Source organism: Oryza sativa, chromosome 2 (genome assembly GCF_034140825.1).
Source record: "Oryza sativa Japonica Group chromosome 2, ASM3414082v1".
In the NCBI taxonomy this organism is placed as follows: Eukaryota; Viridiplantae; Streptophyta; class Magnoliopsida; order Poales; family Poaceae; genus Oryza; species Oryza sativa.
The window spans coordinates 25,927,436-25,950,636 of NC_089036.1; the positions used below are offsets into that span (position 1 = coordinate 25,927,436).

A 23,201-nucleotide genomic window follows, 5' to 3' on the forward strand; every position below is an offset into this window, starting at 1 on the left:
AAGCGAAGCCAAGACCAAAGTTTTTTTTTGAACGACGAAGCCAAGACCAAAGTTGTCCGGCAAAGCTCTGTCAGGCCGGCGCAAAGTTCATCCAGAACTTCGAATCTCAAAATAATACTGTTCTTTCCGTCATCCATGCAATGTTTTGGCATGTTGTACACAGAAAAAAAAAACACTGATCTCAGTTCTTACTCGTTAGCTGCACACGCTAAATCCACCCACAAAACGTCAAGTTCAGAGACTGCTTTTATGATCTCCTGAAGTTAGTAAACAAGCACGGAAGATATCTGCATGACAGCTTCGAATATGTACTGCCCTCAAAACAAGTTATGAACAATTTTTGCTTGCCACTCAATAGTTGCTTTGCAGTACGAGATAAAAAAAATGCTGTGATATCTCAAATTACTGAAAAAGCACTGCATGTGATTCTCTCTGGAGAAAAAAAAAGCGTATCAGCAACGAATTTAGTATGTGATTAACTGCAGCGAGCATCATACGTAGAGTACAATAACAACATGAAACAGAGTATTTGACAATCAAAGCAAATAATGATATGTACTCATTAAAGGGCTTTAACTAGTGACAATCAAAGCAAAAAAAAGACACTCCAGTGTGACATAAATAAAATATGACCTCGCAAAAAAAGAATTAAAATGTATGAAAATCAAGTATAAAACTTGTTATTTTATAAGTAGTATAGATAGCACCAACAAATATTTAGTATGAACATTCAATAACAACCTTAAACCATTTATTTAGTTTTTAAATTTAAGCATGTGAGAAATTATTGGTGTTCGGAATTTTAAAGGTATGAGCGAACTTTGTTATAAACACTAAATATTTATAACCAGAGTGAGCACAAGAGTACATAAAACCAAACATAGGGGTATTTTTAATTATAGCAACTAAAAATCTTCTAAAATTCCTGCTCGGTCAAACCAAACACAATTTTGAATTGAGTTTCAGGAAGTCCAAGCATTGGGATATTTTTAATTTGAGTATTAGACTAAAGTTTAAATAAACCAAACACATAGTATGTATTTCGATCCGTTGTCCTCAATAAACCAACTTTTGTATTTTTTTCTGATTGGGAGCAATTTCATTCGATTAGTATTTTTAGATACGGCACCATTTACGTGTATATGTGTCGTACATGCATACCCAGGCCTTAATTTTTAGATTTGCTTTCTCGTTTTCTCCCAAATTCTGTTGGTGTGTCAGACAAACATCCTGTACTACTCCCTCCGTTCTATTTTAAATGTAAATATGAGTTTCCGTGTTCAACTTGATCGTCCGTCTTATTTAAAAAATATTATAATCAGTATTTTTTATGAGATGATAAAAATCAATAGTATTTTACTCGTAACTTATGTTTTAATTTTTTTTTAAAAAAAATAAGATAAACAATTAAAATTAGACGCAGAAAACAATAGTTATATTTAAGATGGGACGAATGGAGTATCATATATCCTAGGATTGAGGAATGGTCATTTATAATTTAGAAGCGCTCCACTTATCACCTCGGCTATGTAAACTCTACTGGAGTAGCCGTAAGCAGGATACGGTTGCAATATTATTCCAATTACAGTATATTAAATATTTGGTCATATACCTCCGTTAGAATTGAGGATTTTTCCTATGTCGTCAATGCGATCACAAAGAGGTTATTTGATCAAATTTTGTCGATAGTAAACAATGTATTTAGTAAATTTTGTCATTATCAAACTGTGCTCACTGCTCCTGCTCTCTCTATATATAATCCGCCGAGGACGATGCACCGGCAGCAGCTAGCGCGCGGTACGGTAGGCACCAGCTATACAGCGCGCCACACACAACAATGGCCGGCGCTACCGCTGCCGCCGTCTCCTCCTCCTTCCTCGCGCTCGCGTTGCTCTCGCTCTGCGCCGCGGCCGCTGGCGGCTCGCCTCAGCTGGACGCGGAGGCCGCGCGGCAGCAGGAGGCCGACCGCGTGACGAGGCTGCCGGGGCAACCCGCCGTGCGGTTCGCGCAGTACGCCGGGTACGTGACGGTGAACGAGACGCACGGCCGCGCGCTCTTCTACTGGTTCTTCGAGGCCACCGCCGCCGCCGACAAGAAGCCCCTCGTCCTCTGGCTCAACGGCGGTACGTAATACTAGCACTCGACACACAATTAACCACTTCTACCACCAACTGCCATTTGCCTTTGCTCCACAAAATTTGTGTGCGCATTAACTCGGTATTAATCACTCCCTCTGTTTCACAATTTAAGTCATTCTAACATTTCTTATATTTATATTGATGTTAATTACGAATGAAGATAGAATGGCGATCTCACTTTTTTCTAACGGAGTGTTTTAAGGAAAATTCGAAGTTCCGAAATGTTCTAAAATTATTTTTAGTGCGAAATTTTGTGTGCCAGGTATCTTTAATATTAAAAAGTATGATACCTTTTTACCTTACGTAAGAGAGAATTTTTTTACTTCTTGAGAAAGTATCTGGAGGTACGAAGATTTTACAGCAAATTTTATACTAAAAAGAGTAGTACGTCTAGTATCTTTTTAAGGATGATAAAATTACCCTAAGAACTTAAAATCGCTGGGTGTTAAAGGTTTTCTGGAGCACAAAAATGATACTGGGTTTTCTATAAAAATGTTGCTGGGAATGATCTAATCGACTAATCCTAAGATGTGATCTTCTCGTTACCTCTAAAACTCAAACTAGACATTTCTTCTTTAATGTTTTGAAGTATATATACATTGATGATATCGTAGTGATTAAGAGGCTCGGGTAGAGATGACAATATCAGTATGTGTGAATTGTGACATGTCGTAAGTGAATGCATGTTTCAAGTGTCTATCATAGTACAATCACCATGCCCAACTAACCAATCAATTAATCAGCATTTCAAGCGAAAAGAGGAGCCATCTGCTATCCCATCAAATGGTTGTCCTCCAGCTAGCATAATTCACTATTGGCAGTTTCATGGAGTAATAGTCTGTATGCTATTATAACTAACTCAAGTGAAGTACCTACTTTAGTCACATACTCCTACTCCCTCCATCTTAAAATATATAAAAGATTTTGGTTGGATGAGACACATGATAATATTATGAATATGGACAGAGAGCCTATTCAGATTCGTAATACTAGAATATATCTTATTCACCCAAAATCTCTTATATTTTAGAACGAAAAGAGTACACCTTAATTGCGTAGAGTCTCTTTCAATGGCTAATGTACAGTCGACTTATCACATTTATTTGACCAACTTGCATAACATTGCCAAACAATATTCAGCCACACGCGTAACCCAGCTCCGGCCGTAGCTTTGAGCCAGGTACGCCATTGTCAGTGATCACCGGATTCAGAATTGGCTATTGCTCACAAAAACTGGCCAGAATATTCCTGTGCAAATTGAAGCCTACGTAACAAAAAGAAATATTAGTTAGTTAGTCTACAACTCGTCGCCTTCAATTGGCTGTGTATCTTAGTTGCAGAGGCTGGTGATGTAATTCATCTTTTTTATCCTTTTTTTAAAAAAATGTAAATTGTCTCAAAAAATTTATTGTCTAAAACTCTTCAAAAATAAAATTACTATCAGAAAATCTGAAAAGAAAATCATTGTCTGCACCATAACGGTTCAGATGCTAAAACTAGTTTAGGAGGCCAAAACCGGGCGTTCCCCTGAACGGCTTCCAAAAACCTGTGATTGAGGCAGCGTTCGTTCTGGGAGATTGGAGATAGAATGCACATTTTTTTCCGCGTCACGCTTCTTAAACTATTAAACGGTGTATTTTTTATAAAAATTTTCTATAGGAAAGTTGCTTTAAAAAATTATATTAGTCCATTTTTGAAATTGAAATAATTAATACTCAATTAATCATGCACTAATAGCTCACCTCGTTTTACGTATCTTCCCAATCTTCTCTATCTCCTCTTTCTCAAACTCAGCCTGAAACCCTCCAATGTTCACTCTATCCGAATGAATCTCATCCAACAGCGCATATTGTAATTATTCGTTGCATATGTCAACATCTCATCTCCGTGTTTCTCTTTAGAAAAAAATCAGAACGAGAGTAACAAAACACAACTAGAGGACACATACATATGTAGCTGCTCTGAGGCGCCGTCCCAGTCGAAAGCGCCGGAGACGAAGAGTTGGAAAATTGAAGGGTTGGAAAGTAACTAGCTAGTTTGTTCTCTTTAGGAGAAAGTTTGCACGGTCCAGAGTATAATTTGTGGTGCCTCAGTTTTTTGCTATATGAGATAAGTTAATCTACTAGATAGAGAAGGCAGGATTAAGTTTTGAATTGAGTTCAGTGTTTGTCCCAGTTCAATTATACTACAGACCGAGCCCCATTCACCTCCAATTTGAAAAATTAGCCAAATACACGTTCAAGTTAGCACAGAACAAGTCTGACGAGGTCCACCACTGTCACTGTGGCCTGCTCATCCTCACGAACGTACCGGTGAATCCATCCGCTTGATCGATGAGCTAGCTCGCTAGCCAGACGGATTTGCTGTCCAGCCAAGAGCATATCGTACTCTCCTAGCAGCTGGTCCAAGACAAGCCGCCCGGGGACCCCCCACGATATGGACTGCATGAATACCCCCGTTCGATCGAGAAGGATGGGCGCGATCCATGCGAGCTAGCTGCAGCAGCAGCTAGAGAACGAAATGCTGCTGGATTTCTGCATTTGGACTGGTTGCTGGTAGCAACCAGAGGGATAGCCAATCCTGCTTGGCATGGTCAACACGAGCCAGGCTAGCAGCTAGCTTGCTCCGGGAACAAAGGGAGATCCACGCAGCCAATGGGGCCTCGCGGGTGTCCGTTTCCCGGCGATAAGCTGATCTTCCGGCACAATTCACATCCTCATCGGGATCTGAATTAAGCCGCGCGGTTTTTGCCAGCATCTGAAGCAAAGTGGCAGAGGTGGTCTGGGGGCTTATATCATTTTGCTTGCTTGCATCAGTTGAGTTTTTTGGTTGCACTCAATCAGAAGGCGTCGAAGCATCTGTGATATGTCAGTCAGAACCTAGTAACGTTGAAAATTCTATGTAGTTATGGTTGTTAGTTGGGATTTGTTAGGAAAGAACAATTACACACCATCCGACAAAGTCCGATTAGTGGTTAGGAGAGACACTTACTGTTCTTGCGCTCTCTTCTTCTTGTTGTTGTTGTTCTTTTTTTTAAAGGAAACTTGGCCCTGTTGTGTGCAGTATTAACCTATTATTTAATATTTTTAGAGGAGACCAAAACAAGCTTGTTTAGGTCTTGTTTTAGGAATTTATGGTAGCTACGGTTTCTTTCAAAACTAAAACTTTTCATAAATAGTCTAATTTTTATCTAGGTTTTAAAAATATGTAGTTATATAATTTAGAAAATAAATAGATAGAATTTATAGCTTTTCTAGATTCTCACCAGCTAAATTTTTTTACCAATTACTTCTTAAAATTCTAAAGGTCAACAAAGAGGTTGGCTGTGTTTAGAGGTGAAGGTTGGGGCAACCTCCATCTCTTCGCACGTAATATGAAACGATCCATTAGCGTATAATAATTAAGGATTAGTTAAAACAAACTTAACAAATGAATTAACGTAATTTTTTTAAATAACTTTTCTACAGAAAATATTTTTAAAAATGTACATATAGTTTGGAAACGTACACGTGAAAAACGAACAACCGTCAGCTGTTGGTGCCGCCGATTCCCTTTTACCCACATATATAGCTCAGAGCAAGCTTCCAGAGACTAAAAGAGTAAAAGGGTAGAAAAGTTCACTCGTCGTCGCCTTCTGTTTCTGCCTATATGGAAGTTGGAACCGCACTACGCGTACGTACCCATCGACCCGGAAAGGCATACGGAGCACGACTGCACGGGGGTGCTCGCTAGCGCACGGCCGCACGCACGCACGCACGCACCGTATCACCAACGGTCCACGTAGTATCATGTACATGGAGACAAGAAACAAAGCGGGTCGGTCGGTATGGCGCCGCTTTCACGCGCGACCGAGGAGGACGGACGCGCACACCGGGCCACCGGCCACCAATCATCGCTACTTCTATAGCGAGCAGTGGCGCGCTGAGGCGGAGGCGTACGCTACTACACACCGCTGGCCACTGCTGCATGCTACACGGGCGGGGACCAGCTAAGCAAAAGCATGCGCCACCACCGGCCGCGCGTCGTGACACGGCCACCACCTCGCGTGCCCGATCGAGCCCAACCCGCGGGCGCGCCCCACCACGGAACGGATCGAAGCTACTACTGCCGCTGCCTGCCTTCCCTGCCTGCCTTGCCGGCCGGGGAAAATATCTGAAACGACGGTACGCGAGCGCCCACGGGGGCCACGGCTGTGCGCGCCTGTGCCGGTGGCCCGGTGCTGGATCTCACCGGGCGCGCGCGTGGCTGCGTACTGTGCCGCGCGCGGAGTCACCCATGCACGCCGTGAACTGGTCGAATGAGATGGATCACGTTCACGTGCAGGCAGGCAGGACGCCGGAAAGGGATCGGGAGCGCGAAAGTGAGCTGTGTCTAAGCTCGGTTTCTCGTTAGAAATGCGCGAATAATTCGGTCCATTAGCTAAGCTAGCTGGCTGCTGCTGCTTCCGCTGTGGTGTGGCCTATGACTGGATGGCGACCCGTGCCGTGTCGTACTCGTGCTCGTGATCGCGTCGTTGTCTCTCGCGCGGGATGGACACGACTGATCTACTGGTCTCTGCAACGTTTTAACGGTCGACGTTCACCATGCATGTGAAGTTTCTTTTTTTTTTCTCTCTTTTCGTTCGTGATTATGAGCTAGTAGCTTAAAAACCCTGTGTGTAATTCTTCGTCAGGAGTGTGTACTGAGTGTTTGAGTTAGGATGACAAATGTTGCTGTTTTTGCTGCAGGGCCTGGGTGTTCGTCTGTTGGGTATGGAGAAGCGGAGGAGCTCGGTCCATTCTTGGTGCAGAAGGGCAAGCCGGAGCTAAAATGGAACAAGTACTCGTGGAACAAAGGCACGTACTGCTTGTTCATGCCAAACCCTGCATTCTGTTAGTCTGTCACTGACTCCTCGCAATGAACAGGGGTTCAGAGTTTTTTTTTTTGGCACAACTGAATGTTCACTGTTAAAAATCTGCAGAGGCCAATCTGATGTTCCTGGAGTCCCCTGTGGGTGTCGGCTTCTCATACACTAACACAAGCTCCGATCTGCAGCAGCTTGGCGACAAGATCACCGGTAAATTAACCTCTACATCAACAACAGAATACTCTGATAAAAAAAAGGGGTCAATTTTGGATGATCCAAACAGTATCTGAACTCGGATTGCCATGCACGCAGCTGATGATGCTTACATCTTCCTGCTCAACTGGTTCAAGCGCTTCCCTCAGTACAAATCTCACGACTTCTACATCGCTGGAGAGAGCTACGCTGGTAACTGAACTGATACACATACACACTTCAGCATCTAGCTTCTGAAAAAATCGTGATGCGAGCTCATTATTCCCGGATTGCGTTATTGTCAGGGCATTACGTTCCACAGCTTTCGGAGAAGATTTTCGACGGCAACAAGCAAGGCCCCAAGGAGAACTACATCAACTTCAAGGGTTTCATGGTAGCTACACAATTCTGCCTCGAACTAATACTGATCTCATACAATTTTATTTCTTCGATCACGTCGTCTCATTACTCTGACGCAGATAGGGAATGCCCTGATGGACGACGAGACGGACCAGACGGGCATGATCGACTACGCCTGGGACCACGCCGTCATCTCGGACCGGGTGTACGCCGACGTCAAGAAGTACTGCAACTTCAGCATGGAGAACGTGACCGACGCGTGCGACAGCGCGCTCACCGAGTACTTCGCCGTGTACCGCCTCATCGACATGTACAGCCTCTACACCCCCGTCTGCACCGAGGTCTCGTCGTCGGCGGCGTTCGGCCAGCGCCAGGTCGCCGTCCACGGCGCCGCCCCAAAAATCTTCTCCAAATACGTGCGTAGGCAACTCATCGGCACACAGAACGATCACATTTTTTCAGAGAGAAGAAACAACATGATTTTTTTTTGGTGTCATTTTGTAACAGCATGGGTGGTACATGAGGCCGGCGGGGTACGATCCGTGCACGTCGGATCACGCCGAGGTGTACTTCAACCGGGCTGACGTGCAGGAGGCGCTGCACGCCAACGTGACCAATATCGGCTACAACTGGACGCACTGCAGGTGCAAACAATAAGCGTTTGCAACCTCTGTTCTCTTTTGAGTCTTTGAAGCTTTGAGTTGACAGAATCGTTTTGTGACGGTGTGTTTGTTGCAGCGACGTGATCGGCAAGTGGAGAGATGCTCCCTTCTCGACTCTCCCCATCATCCGTAAGCTCGTCGCCGGCGGCATCAGGGTCTGGGTTTTCAGGTGAAAAAAACATCCTTGTAGTATACTTCAGCATGTCTGAACAACGTGTACACAGCAATAGATGCATGGCGTTTGAATTGAGCTGACAATGAGTTTCACTGGGTGCAGCGGTGACACCGATGGAAGGATCCCCGTGACGTCGACGAGGCTCACCCTGAACAAGCTTGGGCTGAAGACGGTGCAGGAGTGGACGCCGTGGTACGACCATCAGCAGGTAATTAAACCATCCTACAACAAAGAAATATTCAGAAACAGGTCGTTGTGAGCATCAAACTGAACCATTTATGCAGGTTGGAGGATGGACGATCCTCTACGAGGGCCTGACGTTCGTGACGATCCGCGGCGCCGGGCACGAGGTTCCCCTGCACGCGCCGAGGCAGGCGCTCAGCCTCTTCAGCCACTTCTTGGCTGACAAGAAGATGCCTCCGACGGCGTTCCCCTAGTCGCTCGCATGCAGTCTGCCTTCTTCAACGATGGCGAGGAACGGGCGTCGTGCGCCCACTAGGTTGTTTTCCAGCGATACCAACTGATCAGGAAATTTTCTTTTCTTTGGTCCAAGACTCCAAGTCATGTAACACAGTGGAAATTCGATTGGAACAATCGATAACAATAAAATCATATATAGTGTTGATTGATTTCGATGCTCGCAATACAACAACGGGTGATCTGTATGTGTGCGGCGTTAATTAAACTGAACACCAGCAAATATGAAAGGAATTCTCGGCGTGACAGCATCATAGAAGATTAGAGTAGTGCGGCTCTAACCTGGCGTTTTATAGGAGCCGTATGGCGATTTCAGAAACATACAGGACAAGTATTCTTCTTTTATCCGGACAGGAAAAAGAGGAGAAGTAATTGAACAATGGACAGTGCATTAGAAGTACCGAACCCAGTTATATTTATGACATCATATAGACCAAGCATTACAATGCATGTTTTTCTTCTCTTCACTCCAGGGCATACATCCATAAGAGTGAGGTAAGAAAATAAGTACCAGATGTTCACATGGTGACAGTAAGAGTTACACTTAACAGAGCAAATCACATGAATCAGCCATGCCTTCGCTTGGCGCATATTTCCTTTTGCACCCTGGAGTTAACCTTTCTTTGGCATGGCAGCCAACCTAGTATACATTCTTGCCATGGATTGATAGCCTCTGATGTCGCCTGAGCGCAGGAGGTTGCCTATATTTACGGAAGAAAATTAGCAGAAACTAAGATAAGGATTAAAATATCACAGCAGGCCTCTTTTCAAACAACCAAGTAAAAAGTATGAAAAAGTAATTTAAACCGCTATATAATCAATCAGAAATCGGACTTGCAAAATGCTTGAAGCGACAAACTGTATATGATCATCAGATGATGAAATTACACAAGAGCTCCCTAAGTTATCAAATACAGTAATTCATAATTTTGACCTATGATAATCATATTTTGGATGCAATGTGACCAAAGTGCCATCTGAAAAAATCTCAAACATAAACCGTGAGGCGGTGAATGGGACCAATACAAATTTACTGGGAAAATTACATTCTAATTCATAATGAGGAACTATACAATATAAGTGACACTGCACATCTTAGCTCATTAGTATAAATGCTAATAACCAACAATGAAATATTTACAAGGCAATTATTCAATCCATATTGCGTAAAATGGATCAGCAGGAATGGTTTCTCTGACCGCCTCAAAATTAAATATTGTAACTACATAAATCAGTTTCTTCTGTTGTGTGCGGAAGATTAGGACATGTGGATGATGAGGCTTCCCAGGAGAGTAGGCGGCATGGAACTATGAGGCATAAAAAGAATGAGGACAAGGAACTTGAAACTCGCGATGATGTAGCAAACACCTTTTAATGGCCCTTACAAGTTGGACTCTAACTGGGAAGAGATAACAATTGGAAAGATATACTATTTCAATGTAACGAACTAATCTAATCAGCATCCCAAGCACACCCGCCACCCGAGGTGGACTCAGCCTCGTCCTGGGACTCATTGGCCCTCGCCTAGGACAACGGTGATACTGGAGTCTGACCATATCAATTATCACGTAATTCCTTTGGTTATATAGAGGGGCTCCATTAGAGTAAATAGCCAAGTTTTTCTCCATATTTTTTAACTGGCTAATGTACCATGTGACAATAATTAGAACCAAATATTTTCATGTCTCAAACTACTCCAAAAAGATCACATCATGGAGTGGTTGAGGCCTCGAAGATGGAAATCTTCATGCACCATAGCTTGATTCAGTGAGAGCATGAACATCTATTACTTTCACATTACAAAATAATGGCTGAACTATATGTGGCAGAATTAGTAGGAAGGTGGAGCTACCTGAGTCACAGTTAAGTGGACTGTCTGGTTCAGGATGGGCCATCAATGCAATTATGGCTCTACAAACGGATTGTAGTGTCCATGCTGGGCTCCACGCATTCTTCAAGATATCCAGGCAAATCTCACCTGTCTGGAAACACAAACAAGGTAAAAAGAATGATAACTGAAATTACTCCTTCAATTCTGTTAATTCAGATGTAACAATATAGAAGCGACTTGACAAAAACAATAACAGGAAGAGCACAGTTGAGTCTACACAGTAAATTCTGTCATGTTAGTACATTCAGATTGTTACAGGAAAACCTGATAAAATGAAGAAGATGACAGCAACTTCATATTTACATTCTCACCAACACTTGAAAGAGACAAATGCCTTCAAATAGGTCAAATTTCCTAAAGTAAAATGTACGCAGAGAAGGCAATGCAGAAGTAACCTTGAAATGCACATTCGGGTGGAAAATTTTGGTCAAGAAGCGAACTTGCGGAGGAAGGAGAGGGTATTGCTCAGGAATAGAGAATGCAAGTTGAAATACACCACCTTCAAAAGGTGTCTCCGAAGGGCCCTAACAACATATACAATCAGAAAAGGCATTAGTTAAAAACTTATATTGCTGTTTCTAGCATCACCTTGCAAGTTGCAATATAAAAACCACCTTGATAAGAGCAGTCCACTTGAATATGTTTGAATCATCGCAGATTAACTGGATATCTGGATCAGCTGACTTTTCTCGCTGCACCTCCTTATACTCCTTAAAGAGCCTAGCTCTAGATGCCTTTCGATAGAAAATATTTTGAAGACATTCAGATAGCATGTTAGGAACCAAACTAAAGGAGCAATTCACATACTTCCTCCGTTTCACAATGTAAGTCATTCTAGCATTTCCCACATTCATATTAATGTTAATGAATCTAGATAGATAGATATGCCTAGATTCATTAACATCAATATAAATGTGGGAAATGCTAGAATGACTTATATTGTGAAACGGAGGGAGTAGTAGTTAAGCTCATTCCAGTTAACAATAATACTGAAAGTCTCTTGGACATGATCTTCCAAACATTTATAAGTTTTATTGTAGTGAAGTAAATCAAGTTATATAATTGAGCCATTAGTAAAAGTAAGGGATGTACACAAACTTTTGCTAGTGTATGACGACAAGAAAGTATGGGTGTACAAAAACCAGTACTGGTCACATTGGTAACCGTCGGCAAAGCTCTCCAACTACCGAGTGCCAACTCTTCCATGCAAACACGCGAGCCCTATACTAGGCGCCAAACCGTTTACTAAAGGAAAAGATGAGTACAGTTATTGCTGCCAAATGTGGATTGTCCTATTAAATGTTACCACCTTAGCATGGACGTCTCAGTGAGACCAGTAAAACATAACCCGAATAATTAGTTGATTAAGAGTTGGCCATCACATTACATACCTAACTAACTATACAAGAAATGTGCAACCAAAGATGAATTAGAACTGACCTGCATCTGGTCTCCTCTCTACTGTTGACTGATATGACAAAGTGTTTCTGTCAAAATGTAACCAAGAGCATAAATAGAAAAAGTTAGAACGGTTTGATTGAGGAACCTTGATTAGCTAAATTGAAATAATCATCATTCACAACTGAAAAGCTAAACAGATAGTAATCGTAATTCCCTGTCCGCTCCATCAATAAATTCATAACAGACTCAATTTCTAGTTATCGCAAACCCAATCTGGTTCTCTAAATGTAATAATAGCCTAATCCAATGTCTTCGAGATACATTCCCTGCGATACACCATCCATACGTTAAAGCTGCTGTGTGCTGTCTACATGTAGAGCGCTCTAAATATAATAAACGAAACCCCGTGTATACACTACTAATCCAAATGGTTCCTACCCCCCATCTCCCCCAATCTGGAGATTTTGCCGACGGGGATCATGGCAGCAGTCGGCGAGCCGCACTGCCCTCCGGGCTCCCGATAACCCAACAACTCCCGGAAGGCACTGGGCCTCCGACCATGGCTTCCACCGCAAATCCACACCAGATATCAGCTTCGAGAGTCTAATACAACAATTCCCCCCACCCGGCAGCCATCGCTTTCCTCAACGCCGCCAAATCCCTAGCCGATCTACCCATGAACGACACATCACGGATACATCGGAATATCGCGGTGGCAAGGGAAGAAATCAAGCGTACGTACCAGCTCGCAGCTCCCCTCCCCGGAGCTCGATCCCGGCGTGGGGAAAGTCGCGTCGTCAGAGGGACTCGGACCGGACAGGAGGACGAACGGGAAGACGCGCAGCCGTTGGCCCGTGGGGAAGAAGTTATGAGGAGGAAGACGACGTGACGGGGAGGTGGGTGAGTCATGGGCTGACCCAATAACAGATGGGCCAGATTTCCGGCCCAAGACCCACCACCTTCTTGCGGAGCAATCCATCCATCCAGTCTCTTTCTCTCTCTCCTCTTCTTCCTTGGCGAGTTGTGCTCTGCCTCCCTCTCCCTTCCCACGCCGTCTCGCCGCAATCGCTCGCTCGGTCGCCTCCTCTTCCGCCGCGAGACACGAAGAGCAGCAGCTCACAGGTAGGCCTGCGCGTCGGCGGCCATGGGAGACAGCCAGTACTCCTTCTCCCTCACCACCTTCAGGTATGTGCTGCCTTGCGCCTCCCTCGCCCGGAGATCGGGCGTGATCTGGTGCGGTTTCGGTTTCGTCATCTGTGGTTTTTGTGGCGATTTCGTTTGCAGCCCGTCGGGGAAGCTGGTGCAGATCGAGCACGCGCTCACCGCGGTCGGATCCGGCCAGACGTCCCTCGGGATCAAAGGTGCGTCCCGTGAAGCAATCCCTTCTCTATACTTCTATTGCGTTATGAGAATCGAGAAGGGGAGGGGAGGTTTGAGATTTTGGCTGGTTCGGTTCACATGACGAAGTGGCGCTTGTTGGGGATTTTGCACTTTTCGCATAACTTTAGGTCGTTGCAGAGCTTTTATTTGTTCTGGAGACCTGGAGTGTGAAGTTTGCTACGGCTTAGGTTACTAATAGGTGCCATGTTACTTGCATCTGCTATTCTGCTTTAGTGATACTTGGGAATTTTGTAATGTTTGCTTCGTTTTCGCTTACAAATGCTTGTGGATTCCATGGAAAATCATTATTAATCTACATAAATGTATGTCTTGTAACAGCAATGGCAAGTGCTCCCCTTTATAACCACATAAGAAATACAAGCTGCTTGGTTTCATCTGTGATGATGAAGTTTTCTATGCCAATTTACGGCGTTGAATGTATATGCTGACCTAGTTTTCCCATTAGTAGTTGTATGTGTGTGCAGTCTGATCTAGTGCCTATTAGGGTTTGGAAGCCCATTTTAGTATCAGTGCAAAATTCTAATTTGTTTGCCCTGTCAACGTCCACCTTACTGGTAGGTTTACATACCCTTAAAATCAGCTTTTGTTGCCACTTGTCAGTATTTATGCAATTTAAAGTCTTGGGGTTTTAGCCCATGAATTTTGTTTTGGTGTATGAAAAATTGAAAGAAACTATTTGACATGCGTTCTTCACGCTGATAGATGTAATTGTTGTATGTAATAAATTTGTGGTGTAGAACATACTGCATATGTTTTTACCAGATTGTTCTATCATATGTTTTTGTGTAGTTACTGCTCAGAGACTACAGTCTGTTGATTCTCTTCAGTTCCCTTTTAGCCTAGTTTATTGATTCTGAGGTATATTTGTTATGTTTGCAGCTGCTAATGGTGTAGTTATCGCCACTGAGAAGAAATTGCCTTCTATTTTAGTCGATGAAACATCTGTAAGTCTAACATCACTCTTAATGCTGAATTCCTCTTTTAGTGAGTTGCGACATGCTATTCGTTGTTTGTTTCTCAGAAGCACTAATACATAGTTATATGCAAATTCAGGTGCAAAAGATTCAGTCATTGACTCCGAACATTGGAGTTGTCTACAGGTAACCTTTTACATTGGCTTCATTGTTGGAATACATTTCTATTTTGTATATATTATGGTTGTCATGTACATGCTATTGTGAGTTATTCCAACTTGTTATTCTATTAGTTATGTTCTTGATCCTTTATATGAGCACTAGCTGTGCTGTAAGCTTCTACAATTTTAGCAGTACATAGTTCACAGATGAGCTATTGTGTAAGAATATAATGGTAATATAAATAATTGGTTTGAACCGCCTGGTTTTAGTGAACAAGTGACACAGTTCGCCCTGAGAAATTTGCACATATTAATCTTCCCTAAAAAGGCACAAATTAAAAATATCTATCTTGCTCTCCAAACTTTGCAAGAGGATAAGTGCATTGGTATTTTACTGTGTCTTATAGTTATATGCACATCAGATTGCAGTAACTTTGGAAATCCATATCTAGACATTTGAGGCAACTTGGTGAATGAGCATGCAGATCTCTGGATTTTTGTTGATTAGCTTGTAAGGTATTTATAGTTTATCTATTCACTGGACTAAAGCATAAAAAATAGTTCTTCAATCCATCTGCAGCCTTGTACAGTGGTCTGAGAGAACAGCTGCATTCTGTCTTTAAATTATTTGTTAGTTTGTTACATCTCTCAGCTTGCTGCTGTTAATATCAGTTGCAATTCAATAATACATGTTTACTTACCTGTGCACTTCTTTCAGTGGGATGGGTCCCGATTTCCGTGTTCTTGTGAGAAAAAGTCGGAAACAAGCACAGCAGTATTATCGGTTGTACAAGGTGGTTTTTTACAGTTCATTTGATTTATACTTCAGATAACTATTGTATGTTTTGTAAAGACATATATTTTTCAATAAATTGCTATTTCGGATAGCATGCAATTTTTCATGTACGACAGTCATGATCTTTTCCATCATTTACTTATTTCTCATGATTGTTCTTCCTTTTTCTAATGCAGGAAACTATCCCTGTTACTCAGCTTGTCCGAGAAACTGCTGCTGTTATGCAGGAGTTCACACAGTCTGGGTATGCTACTTCAGAGTTTTCCATTTCTATCAATGATATTGTTAAATAATATATTCTTGCACTTGTTCGACCTAATTAATTTGTATGGATATATTTGTGGGATATTTTTACTATAACTTAACAGTACCATTCATTCAATATTGTATTCGATAATTCAGATGTTCAGTACCGAAAACTTTCAACATGTACATCACATTGATGTGTGTTGATGCAGAAGCTTGTTAATTGACCTGCTGGGAAGAATATATATGATCTGCTGTGTGAACTTCCACTTGGATTTTCACTGGATGGATAAAATTTTATTGAAATTGGGCCATTGAGAATTAAATTGCTAATGTAACCAAGCAAGTTGGGTAGTTTCATACCTGTAACACATAGGATTTTCCAGTCATTTGCATTTTATAATTCACTTTGACATCATTGAAACAAAAAAGAAAAAAAAACATCAGAGGAATAATTAAGACATACATCTTGTTATAAATCACATTACATGCTATGTGGTAGTTGGTTCTTATGTTGATTGGTGAATCCTGAAGTACAGTTCACTCCTTAAAGATATGAATATATGATGTAACCGAATTTCTGAGGCATGACTCACGGCCAACTTGTTTGTTGCAGTGGTGTAAGACCATTTGGAGTATCATTATTGATTGCCGGGTACGATGACAATGGCCCACAGCTGTATCAGGTATGCAGATAGCTGCGTGATAGGGGCTCTTTTTTGTTGCAACTGTTTCAAAATTAATGTGTACGTTGACCCTTGTCTCAATAATAAGCTGCAAAGTGTTGTTTGCACAAAGCATCTAATAGCAGATCACCACTATTAGTTGTGCTAGTTTTGTTCTTCTGGACTGAAATTTTACCTGTCAATTTGTCATATTTTGTTATGGTGTAAAATTGGTATAATGCCAGATGTGCTGTATTATTTCTACAGGTTGATCCCTCAGGATCATACTTCTCCTGGAAAGCATCAGCTATGGGGAAAAATGTCTCCAATGCAAAGACATTTCTTGAAAAAAGGTACATAGCATACCACTAATATTGTATTGTACTACACTCTGTTTTCCTCAATCTGATCAGAAATAAAGTGGATTTGTTTACGAGGATATCTTCTTTCCAAAGTTGTATGACTGCACTTGTACTGTTGTTCAACCTCTTTATGTCCTCATTTCAGATACACAGAAGACATGGAGCTTGATGATGCCATCCATACTGCCATTTTGACTCTGAAAGAAGGGTATGTCTTGTAGGTGCTTCTGTTTCTATTTCCGGAACATCCTTACTGAGTTACTGACTGATTCGGGGGTTGCAGATATGAGGGTCAAATCTCAGCCAACAATATTGAAATTGGAGTTATTCGATCTGACCGTGAATTCAAGTATGTCATACAGACTTGATCAAGCTGTTTTTTACTGCCACGTATATGCAATGCAACTTCTGTCTTGTGAACATGCCATAACAAGTTACTGACAAGTTACTTTCTGTACAAAATGCAGAGTTCTAACCCCGGCAGAGATCAAGGATTTCTTGGAAGAGGTGGAGTAAATTGTCTGTTGACATTTGATAGTTTACTGTTCTAAGTGACACTCTTGAGCCGTAGTCATGAGGCTTCTTGTCTCTTACCATTTGTCACTTAAACCTATTGTAAACTGATTTGCTTCAGTGATATGCATGAGATGAAGTGGTGGACCTACTTTTGAATCCCCATCGTAAACAAGATATTGTTGGGTGAATGTTGTATTTGGTTCTCTTCTAAGGAGGTATTTGGCGCATATATTGTGTCTCCTCCCGACATATCATTTGCCCTGACAGTACTTGTGAAACAGTCAAAACAGATCACGAAGGAATATCTTGGTTGAGTTTGCATCCGTAAAACATGTGCATGTCTGCGTTACTGCGTAGATGCAAAATAATATGAGCTGTTAAAACATATACAGGAAATAGCTCAGGCCCCATCGTAGTTTCCTCTGTACAGCATTTCAAATTTCAAATTTTAAAATTTGATTTTAAAGTTTTTCATAGAGGTTTATTTTTTTACATTAGCATTTATGCCACTAAGAACACGTATCCATAAATTATTATTATTTTGTTAATATGTCGTATTATCTGAATTTAGCTAAACGATGGGTAGAATTTCTTTAACGTGTACTCTAGTATTTCTTTAAAAAATTCGGTGTAAGGGTATAAAGGCTGATGTGTGAGTGTGCATGTATACATGTGCAAACTTCTCCCCTGGCCCCTACTCCCTCCGTCCCAAAAAAAAGGCAAACTGTGGGTTTCCGTGCCAACGTTTGACCGTCCGTCTTATTTGAAAAAATTATAAAAAAAATTAAAAAGATAAGTCACGCATAAAGCATTAATCATGTTTTATCATCTAACAACAATGAAAATACTAATTATAAAAATTTTTCATATAAGATAGACAGTTAAACGTTGGCACGGAAACCCACGGTTTATCTTTTTTTTTGGGATGGAGGGAATATACTATAAGCAAATGGTTATCACTCCACTGAAAAAATACAGATAAAAATCTCCTGTAAAGTATGGAAAATATACAGAGTTAAAATCTCCTATATGCTAATAATTATAAAGTATACAAAATTAAAAGAAATTGTTAGTCAAGAAACATACGTAGGTGGAGGATCGAAAGAGCAGCCGGTACTCGGGTCGTCCACTCGTCCTCTTCCAATCAGTCGCGGCTGCCGCCGCCGCCGCCGTCGCCGTCGCATTCACCTTTTACAATCCGGTCCCCCCACCAAAAACACTCCTCGCGGATGGGGTTGTGCTCCCCGTCCACTCCTCGTCAGCTCCTCTCCACCGTCGCTCTCTTCGCCTTCGGCGCAGGCCTCCTCGCCTACGGCGTCCACCTCTCCTACGCCCACGTCGAGCCCCAGCGGGCGCGCACGCTCGCCCGCGACCAGTTCGTCCGCGATTACCTCAAAAGGAAGTACGACAAGTAGCACACGGCCTCCCCCCCTCCCCCCAACGAGATCCCCTTCCCGCTCAATTTCTTGGGAGGGGTGGGGGAGCGATGGCTTTGGCCCCCGCGAGCTCGGGCAGTGGGCCGGTGGTTACGGAGGTGGAGATGAACGCCGGCGCCGACCAGGGTGCCACCGGCACCGTGCGTGCCACCGTCGTGCAGGCCTGCACCGTGTTCTACGACACCCCTGCGACTCTCGGTGCGTTCTGCCATCTTCGTTTATGCTGTTGCTGCTGCTGCTGCTGCAGCTAGTATCACCCGCGAGGTGTTCGATTGTTTGTCTCGCCCGTGTGGCTGTTTGGATTAGGTGGTGCGCGCAAGGTGCTTGCTTATTTGTCTCGCCCGCACAGCGACACTAATTTACCCACACGCAAAACACCGGGAGTGAACTGAAACTGGGCAGGAAGTAGGATATCTCCGTGTGCGCCAATATTTTTATTTTTAGAAATAAGGTCTTACGACCCGGCTTATATTGAAAGCCAAACGGCTGTCTTACTGGGGTTACCTATCCAATCCCTCCCTCTAGTGGATTAACCGAACATGGCCTTAATGAGGTAATTAATGATTTATCTGCAATGATCCTATCTACCTAATCTAGTGGAGAATGAAACAAGTAAATAGTTCAATGGAATTAAAACTGTAAATGTATGATCATATGACATGTTACTTTTTATGAATAAAATCCTAAATAAACGGGGTAACGATATTATGCTAATTTCTTTAACTGCTTTGCACTGCAGATAAAGCAGAGAAACTGGTAGCTGAAGCAGCTGGATATGGTTCACAGATAGTTCTATTTCCAGAAGTCTTTGTTGGTGGTTACCCTCATGGATCTACCTTTGGACTGACTATTGGCAATCGATCTGCCAAGGGAAAGGAAGACTTCCATAAATATCATGCAGCTGCTATAGATGTGCCTGGTATTCTGAAATAGTTTAGTAATTAATATATCGTTGTCGTACGCTATGTTTATCGAGTGTTTCCAAACCAAGGTCTTTTGCTTTATCATTTTCATTTTTTTTTTAAAGTTCAGTGCTTTATTTTATTTAGGTTATCAATCTATTAGAAAAGACACTGCTATTATCTAAAAAAAAAAGAAAATACACTGCTAAATGTGAAGTATAAACCCTGAAATATCAATTTCAACCATGTTCCCTAAATTGTGAAAGGTAAAACAGAAAAAAAAATGATAAGGAGACCTAACTCGTGATGCAGATCCCAAGCTGATAATCATATATGATAGCTATGCATTAATGAATAAAAGCATTAGTAACCGCCCTTTTTTTTTTCTGTAGTAATGTTCAGAATTCGTGTTGATCATATCCATCTTAACTTTTTTTTTCCGTCAATTAATTCAGTTAAAATACGTCTTACATCATTTTTTAGCTATTCTCCGGTTCTCCCCACTTAATATCTAGCTTTCCTTGCTACAGAGGATATGCACTATGCAGTGCCCCTGCAAGACATTTTACCGACTTCTGTTGAATGCAGGTCCAGAGGTGACCCGCTTAGCTGCATTGGCTGGAAAATACAAGATTTTCTTGGTGATGGGGGTGGTTGAAAGGGTAGGGTACACACTATATAATACAGTGCTCTTCTTTGATCCTCTGGGGAAATACCTCGGGAAACACCGCAAGGTCATGCCTACTGGACTGGAACGAGTGTTTTGGGGGTTTGGGGATGGATCTACTATACCTGTTTATGATACTCCAATAGGGAAGATTGGTGCCGTCATTTGCTGGGAAAACAGAATGCCACTTCTCAGGACAGCAATGTACGCTAAAGGTATTCCTAGTTCTAGCAATATGATATGTTTCTCGACCTGAGCAAGTACTCTGGGTTAAAGTTATATCGATTGGTAATGCAAAGAAGTTAAGAGTTAAGACACCACAAAAGGGATACTAGGGTTGTTCATTTGTTAGACACTACTACCTTGAAAAAAAAAAGGAGAAATGTACTTTGAGTGACTCTGAAGATGCACCATGTATCATGTGCTTGAGTTTATATTTTACCTGAAGTATCTTCTACATTCATGCAGGTGTTCAGATATACTGTGCTCCAACTGCTGATTTCTCGCCTAGTTGGCAGGCCTCCATGACGCATATTGCCGTTGAAGGGGGATGCTTTGTACTTTCTGCAAACCAGTTTTGTCGCAGAAAGAACTATCCACCAGCGCCTGAATATACTTTTGGTGGCCTTGATGAAGAGCCATCCCCAGAATCTGTTATTTGGCCTGGAGGAAGTTCCATCGTCTCACCATCTGGAACAGTTCTGGCAGGTCCAAACTATGAAGGCGAGGGCCTCCTCACAGCTGACTTGGGTAAGAAACGTGGAACCTTCAAGTAAATTCCATGCTCACTTGTTGACTACTACATCCCAGCCCTTTTTTCATATGTAGTAGCAGTTGGTGTAGATGTATCCAGCTGTATTTGTGCAATTATTTCTACAGATATCAGATTATAACCCTCTGCCCAAAGAACAGTATTGTAACCGTGAAACACCACAAGAACACTAAAGAGAAATTGCATGGTATGTTTTGCAGACCTTGGAGAAATTGCTCGAGCTAAGTTTGATTTCGACGTCGTGGGACACTATGCACGACCCGAGGTGCTGAGCCTGACCGTGAAAACCGAATCAAAGCTGCCCGTTTCTTTTACTTCTGCTGCAGAGAAAAATTCTGCTGCAAAGAGTGACGGTATCTCTAGGACCTGATGGCCATTAATCTTCCATCGCGGTGTGCAATAAAATTGTCAGCTGGCCAGTGTTGGTATCACATGAATAATCTGTCTTTAGTTTCTTGTAAAGATTTGGAGACGATGCTTCCCTGATAAACAATTGGTGCCTATAGTGCTGTAATACTCGTCTGAAAATCGTGTCATGTTTCTTCCTCTTATTCGTTAGTGAAGACGTCCCAACTCCCAAATGTAGATTGCGATAACACAGTACTCAGTATTCAATTTCCAACAAATCATACAGTATTCTACATTCCATTTCTACCATCAGTTTCGCTGTGGCTAACAATTGTTCCAAATCTTATAATACGAATTCCATGCAAAAAATTGAAAGAACAATGTGCTACGTGGCAACACCGGTTTCGCGGGACGGCTTGATCCTGTTTGCGCACGTGCAGCGTGAAACGCTCGTGTGCGTGCGTGCAGCGGTTGTCCAGAAGGTCGTCCAGAAGTTTCTATTGATCGAGCTATTGATTGAGCAATTAGGGGCCTATTTGGATTGCTACCAAAAACATGCACTACCAATATTTTGGTAATTTGAATAGTAATTGTGTTTGATTTGGATTGAAGCCTATTCATTGGTAATACCTAATCTAGATTTGGCGTCATCTAGAACATTCTTCACTAAAATTTCACATTTTAACTCTATATTGGTAGCAAACCAAATATGATCAAGTACAATTTTACCTTACCAAAGTTTTGGTAGTGCCAAAACTTGTCTACATTTTGGCACTACCAAAAAATTGGTAAGGCAACAATCCAAATAGGCCCTAGGTCCATGGGAGCACAGCAGGCTATGTGATTTCTCGCGTTGCTGCTGTACGGCTGGCAAAGCTCAGGCAGCTATTGCTTCCTCCTACCACCGGATATTGAGGATTAAAGAAGTAATGATACATACTTGGTTAGAGACTAAAAGAGGATTAACAGGATGTAATCAAATCACCCACTAAAATTTCTACGTTGCAAACATCCATCCTTTTACAATTATTGTGTTTCCTTATTTTGTATCCGTATTCATGTGATTTATATTATTTCTTTCCTGTGTTTTTCTCTATGGAAATTATATAACCTTTTCTCTTTGGGGCAATTTCATTCTTACCCCTACTTTAATGTTTAATATTGATGTTGCCCAGTATTTTAGGGTTTTGTTTTTGCCCATGGTTTTTTGAAATAAAGATAAATTTAGCCCCTACTTTTGATGGACAGATTAACGATGTTAAATCTTTAGCGAGAAGGCATTCAATACCCTTACTCATGTTGCAAACTTCCCCTGTTTTTGTTCATGATTGAGAATTTGCCCACATTTAGCACATGAACCTTGCAAATTCGATAAACTTTTACTAATATGATAATTTTAACATAAATATCAACAAAAATTTGCTTCAAAATTTGACATCTTGAAAAAAACAAATAGACAAGTCAAGCAAATCTATTGCCTACCTGTGCCAAGCTGTCGTCGTCGCCTCCTCTCACAAACCGCCGCCACCGTTGTTGCCTCCTCTTCCCACCGAGCCGCCGCCACCTCCTCCCCACGTCGAGCCGCCACCATCACCTCCCCGCGCTAAGCTGCCACTGTCGCCTCCTCCTTTCATCGAGCCACCACCGCCGTCGTTGACCTGTTGTCCTCCTCCCCGTCGCCTCCTCGACACGTCGAGCAGCCGCACCTCCTCCCTACGCTGATCTACAGCAGCCGCCATTGTCCTCCTCTCTACCATGGCCTCTTGTGCAATGCCTAGCCTCCTCCTACACACTGCAACTGGGTTGGGTGGCCTGCACTTGCTCGAGTTGTCCCCGTTGCCTGGCCGGCCCACGGACACTGCCGCCACTGTTT

The 23,201-nt window shown here is 42.3% G+C and overlaps 4 protein-coding genes across 4 annotated transcripts; 3 read left to right on the plus strand and 1 right to left on the minus strand.

Moving 5' to 3' along the window:
* Window positions 1–1,758: 1,758 nt before the first annotated feature.
* On the plus strand, window positions 1,759–9,002 carry LOC4330073 (serine carboxypeptidase-like 34). Its single transcript, XM_015769887.3, has 10 exons — window positions 1,759–2,123; window positions 6,866–6,973; window positions 7,099–7,194; window positions 7,297–7,389; window positions 7,482–7,570; window positions 7,656–7,952; window positions 8,044–8,180; window positions 8,275–8,367; window positions 8,476–8,581; window positions 8,658–9,002. The coding sequence occupies exons 1-10, from the start codon at window positions 1,838–1,840 to the stop codon at window positions 8,808–8,810; spliced, it is 1,458 nt and encodes a 485-aa protein (XP_015625373.1). The 5' UTR covers window positions 1,759–1,837; the 3' UTR covers window positions 8,811–9,002.
* Window positions 9,003–9,241: 239 nt separating this feature from the next.
* On the minus strand, window positions 9,242–12,982 carry LOC4330074 (protein PEROXIN-4). The gene is made up of 6 exons (XM_015769893.3): window positions 12,885–12,982; window positions 12,182–12,228; window positions 11,356–11,475; window positions 11,137–11,265; window positions 10,703–10,832; window positions 9,242–9,551 (listed from the first exon to the last, which is right to left on the minus strand). Exons 2-6 carry the CDS (start codon window positions 12,185–12,187, stop codon window positions 9,463–9,465), a joined length of 474 nt encoding a protein of 157 aa, XP_015625379.1. The 5' UTR covers window positions 12,188–12,228; window positions 12,885–12,982; the 3' UTR covers window positions 9,242–9,462.
* A 183-nt stretch (window positions 12,983–13,165) lies between these two features.
* On the plus strand, window positions 13,166–17,430 carry LOC4330075 (proteasome subunit alpha type-2). Its single transcript, XM_015769891.3, has 11 exons — window positions 13,166–13,327; window positions 13,427–13,503; window positions 14,423–14,487; window positions 14,597–14,643; window positions 15,337–15,412; window positions 15,591–15,658; window positions 16,277–16,346; window positions 16,593–16,678; window positions 16,833–16,895; window positions 16,971–17,036; window positions 17,155–17,430. The coding sequence occupies exons 1-11, from the start codon at window positions 13,287–13,289 to the stop codon at window positions 17,201–17,203; spliced, it is 708 nt and encodes a 235-aa protein (XP_015625377.1). The 5' UTR covers window positions 13,166–13,286; the 3' UTR covers window positions 17,204–17,430.
* Window positions 17,431–18,428: 998 nt separating this feature from the next.
* LOC4330076 (bifunctional nitrilase/nitrile hydratase NIT4-like) lies at window positions 18,429–21,508 on the plus strand. The gene is made up of 5 exons (XM_015767164.3): window positions 18,429–18,837; window positions 19,379–19,558; window positions 20,130–20,423; window positions 20,677–20,958; window positions 21,181–21,508. The coding sequence occupies exons 1-5, from the start codon at window positions 18,690–18,692 to the stop codon at window positions 21,348–21,350; spliced, it is 1,074 nt and encodes a 357-aa protein (XP_015622650.1). The 5' UTR covers window positions 18,429–18,689; the 3' UTR covers window positions 21,351–21,508.
* Window positions 21,509–23,201: the final 1,693 nt, after the last annotated feature.

Bases quoted from the DNA above. Each gene is read 5' to 3' on its own strand.
- LOC4330076 (XM_015767164.3), top strand. From the start codon at position 18,690: ATGGCTTTGGCCCCCGCGAGCTCGGGCAGTGGGCCGGTGGTTACGGAG. The intron at 18,838-19,378 runs GTGCGTTCTGCC...TTTGCACTGCAG, and splicing joins CGACACCCCTGCGACTCTCG to ATAAAGCAGAGAAACTGGTA. The intron at 19,559-20,129 runs GTATTCTGAAAT...TGTTGAATGCAG, and splicing joins AGCTGCTATAGATGTGCCTG to GTCCAGAGGTGACCCGCTTA.
- LOC4330074 (XM_015769893.3), bottom strand. The intron at 11,266-11,355 runs GTGGTTTTTATA...ATATGTTGTTAG, and splicing joins AGTGGACTGCTCTTATCAAG to GGCCCTTCGGAGACACCTTT. The intron at 9,552-10,702 runs GTAGCTCCACCT...CCGTAAATATAG, and splicing joins TCCACTTAACTGTGACTCAG to GCAACCTCCTGCGCTCAGGC.
- LOC4330075 (XM_015769891.3), top strand. From the start codon at position 13,287: ATGGGAGACAGCCAGTACTCCTTCTCCCTCACCACCTTCAG. The intron at 15,413-15,590 runs GTGGTTTTTTAC...TTTCTAATGCAG, and splicing joins AGTATTATCGGTTGTACAAG to GAAACTATCCCTGTTACTCA. The intron at 16,896-16,970 runs GTATGTCTTGTA...CGGGGGTTGCAG, and splicing joins ATTTTGACTCTGAAAGAAGG to ATATGAGGGTCAAATCTCAG.
- LOC4330073 (XM_015769887.3), top strand. From the start codon at position 1,838: ATGGCCGGCGCTACCGCTGCCGCCGTCTCCTCCTCCTTCCTCGCGCTC. The intron at 6,974-7,098 runs GCACGTACTGCT...AAAAATCTGCAG, and splicing joins CAAGTACTCGTGGAACAAAG to AGGCCAATCTGATGTTCCTG. The intron at 8,368-8,475 runs GTGAAAAAAACA...CACTGGGTGCAG, and splicing joins ATCAGGGTCTGGGTTTTCAG to CGGTGACACCGATGGAAGGA.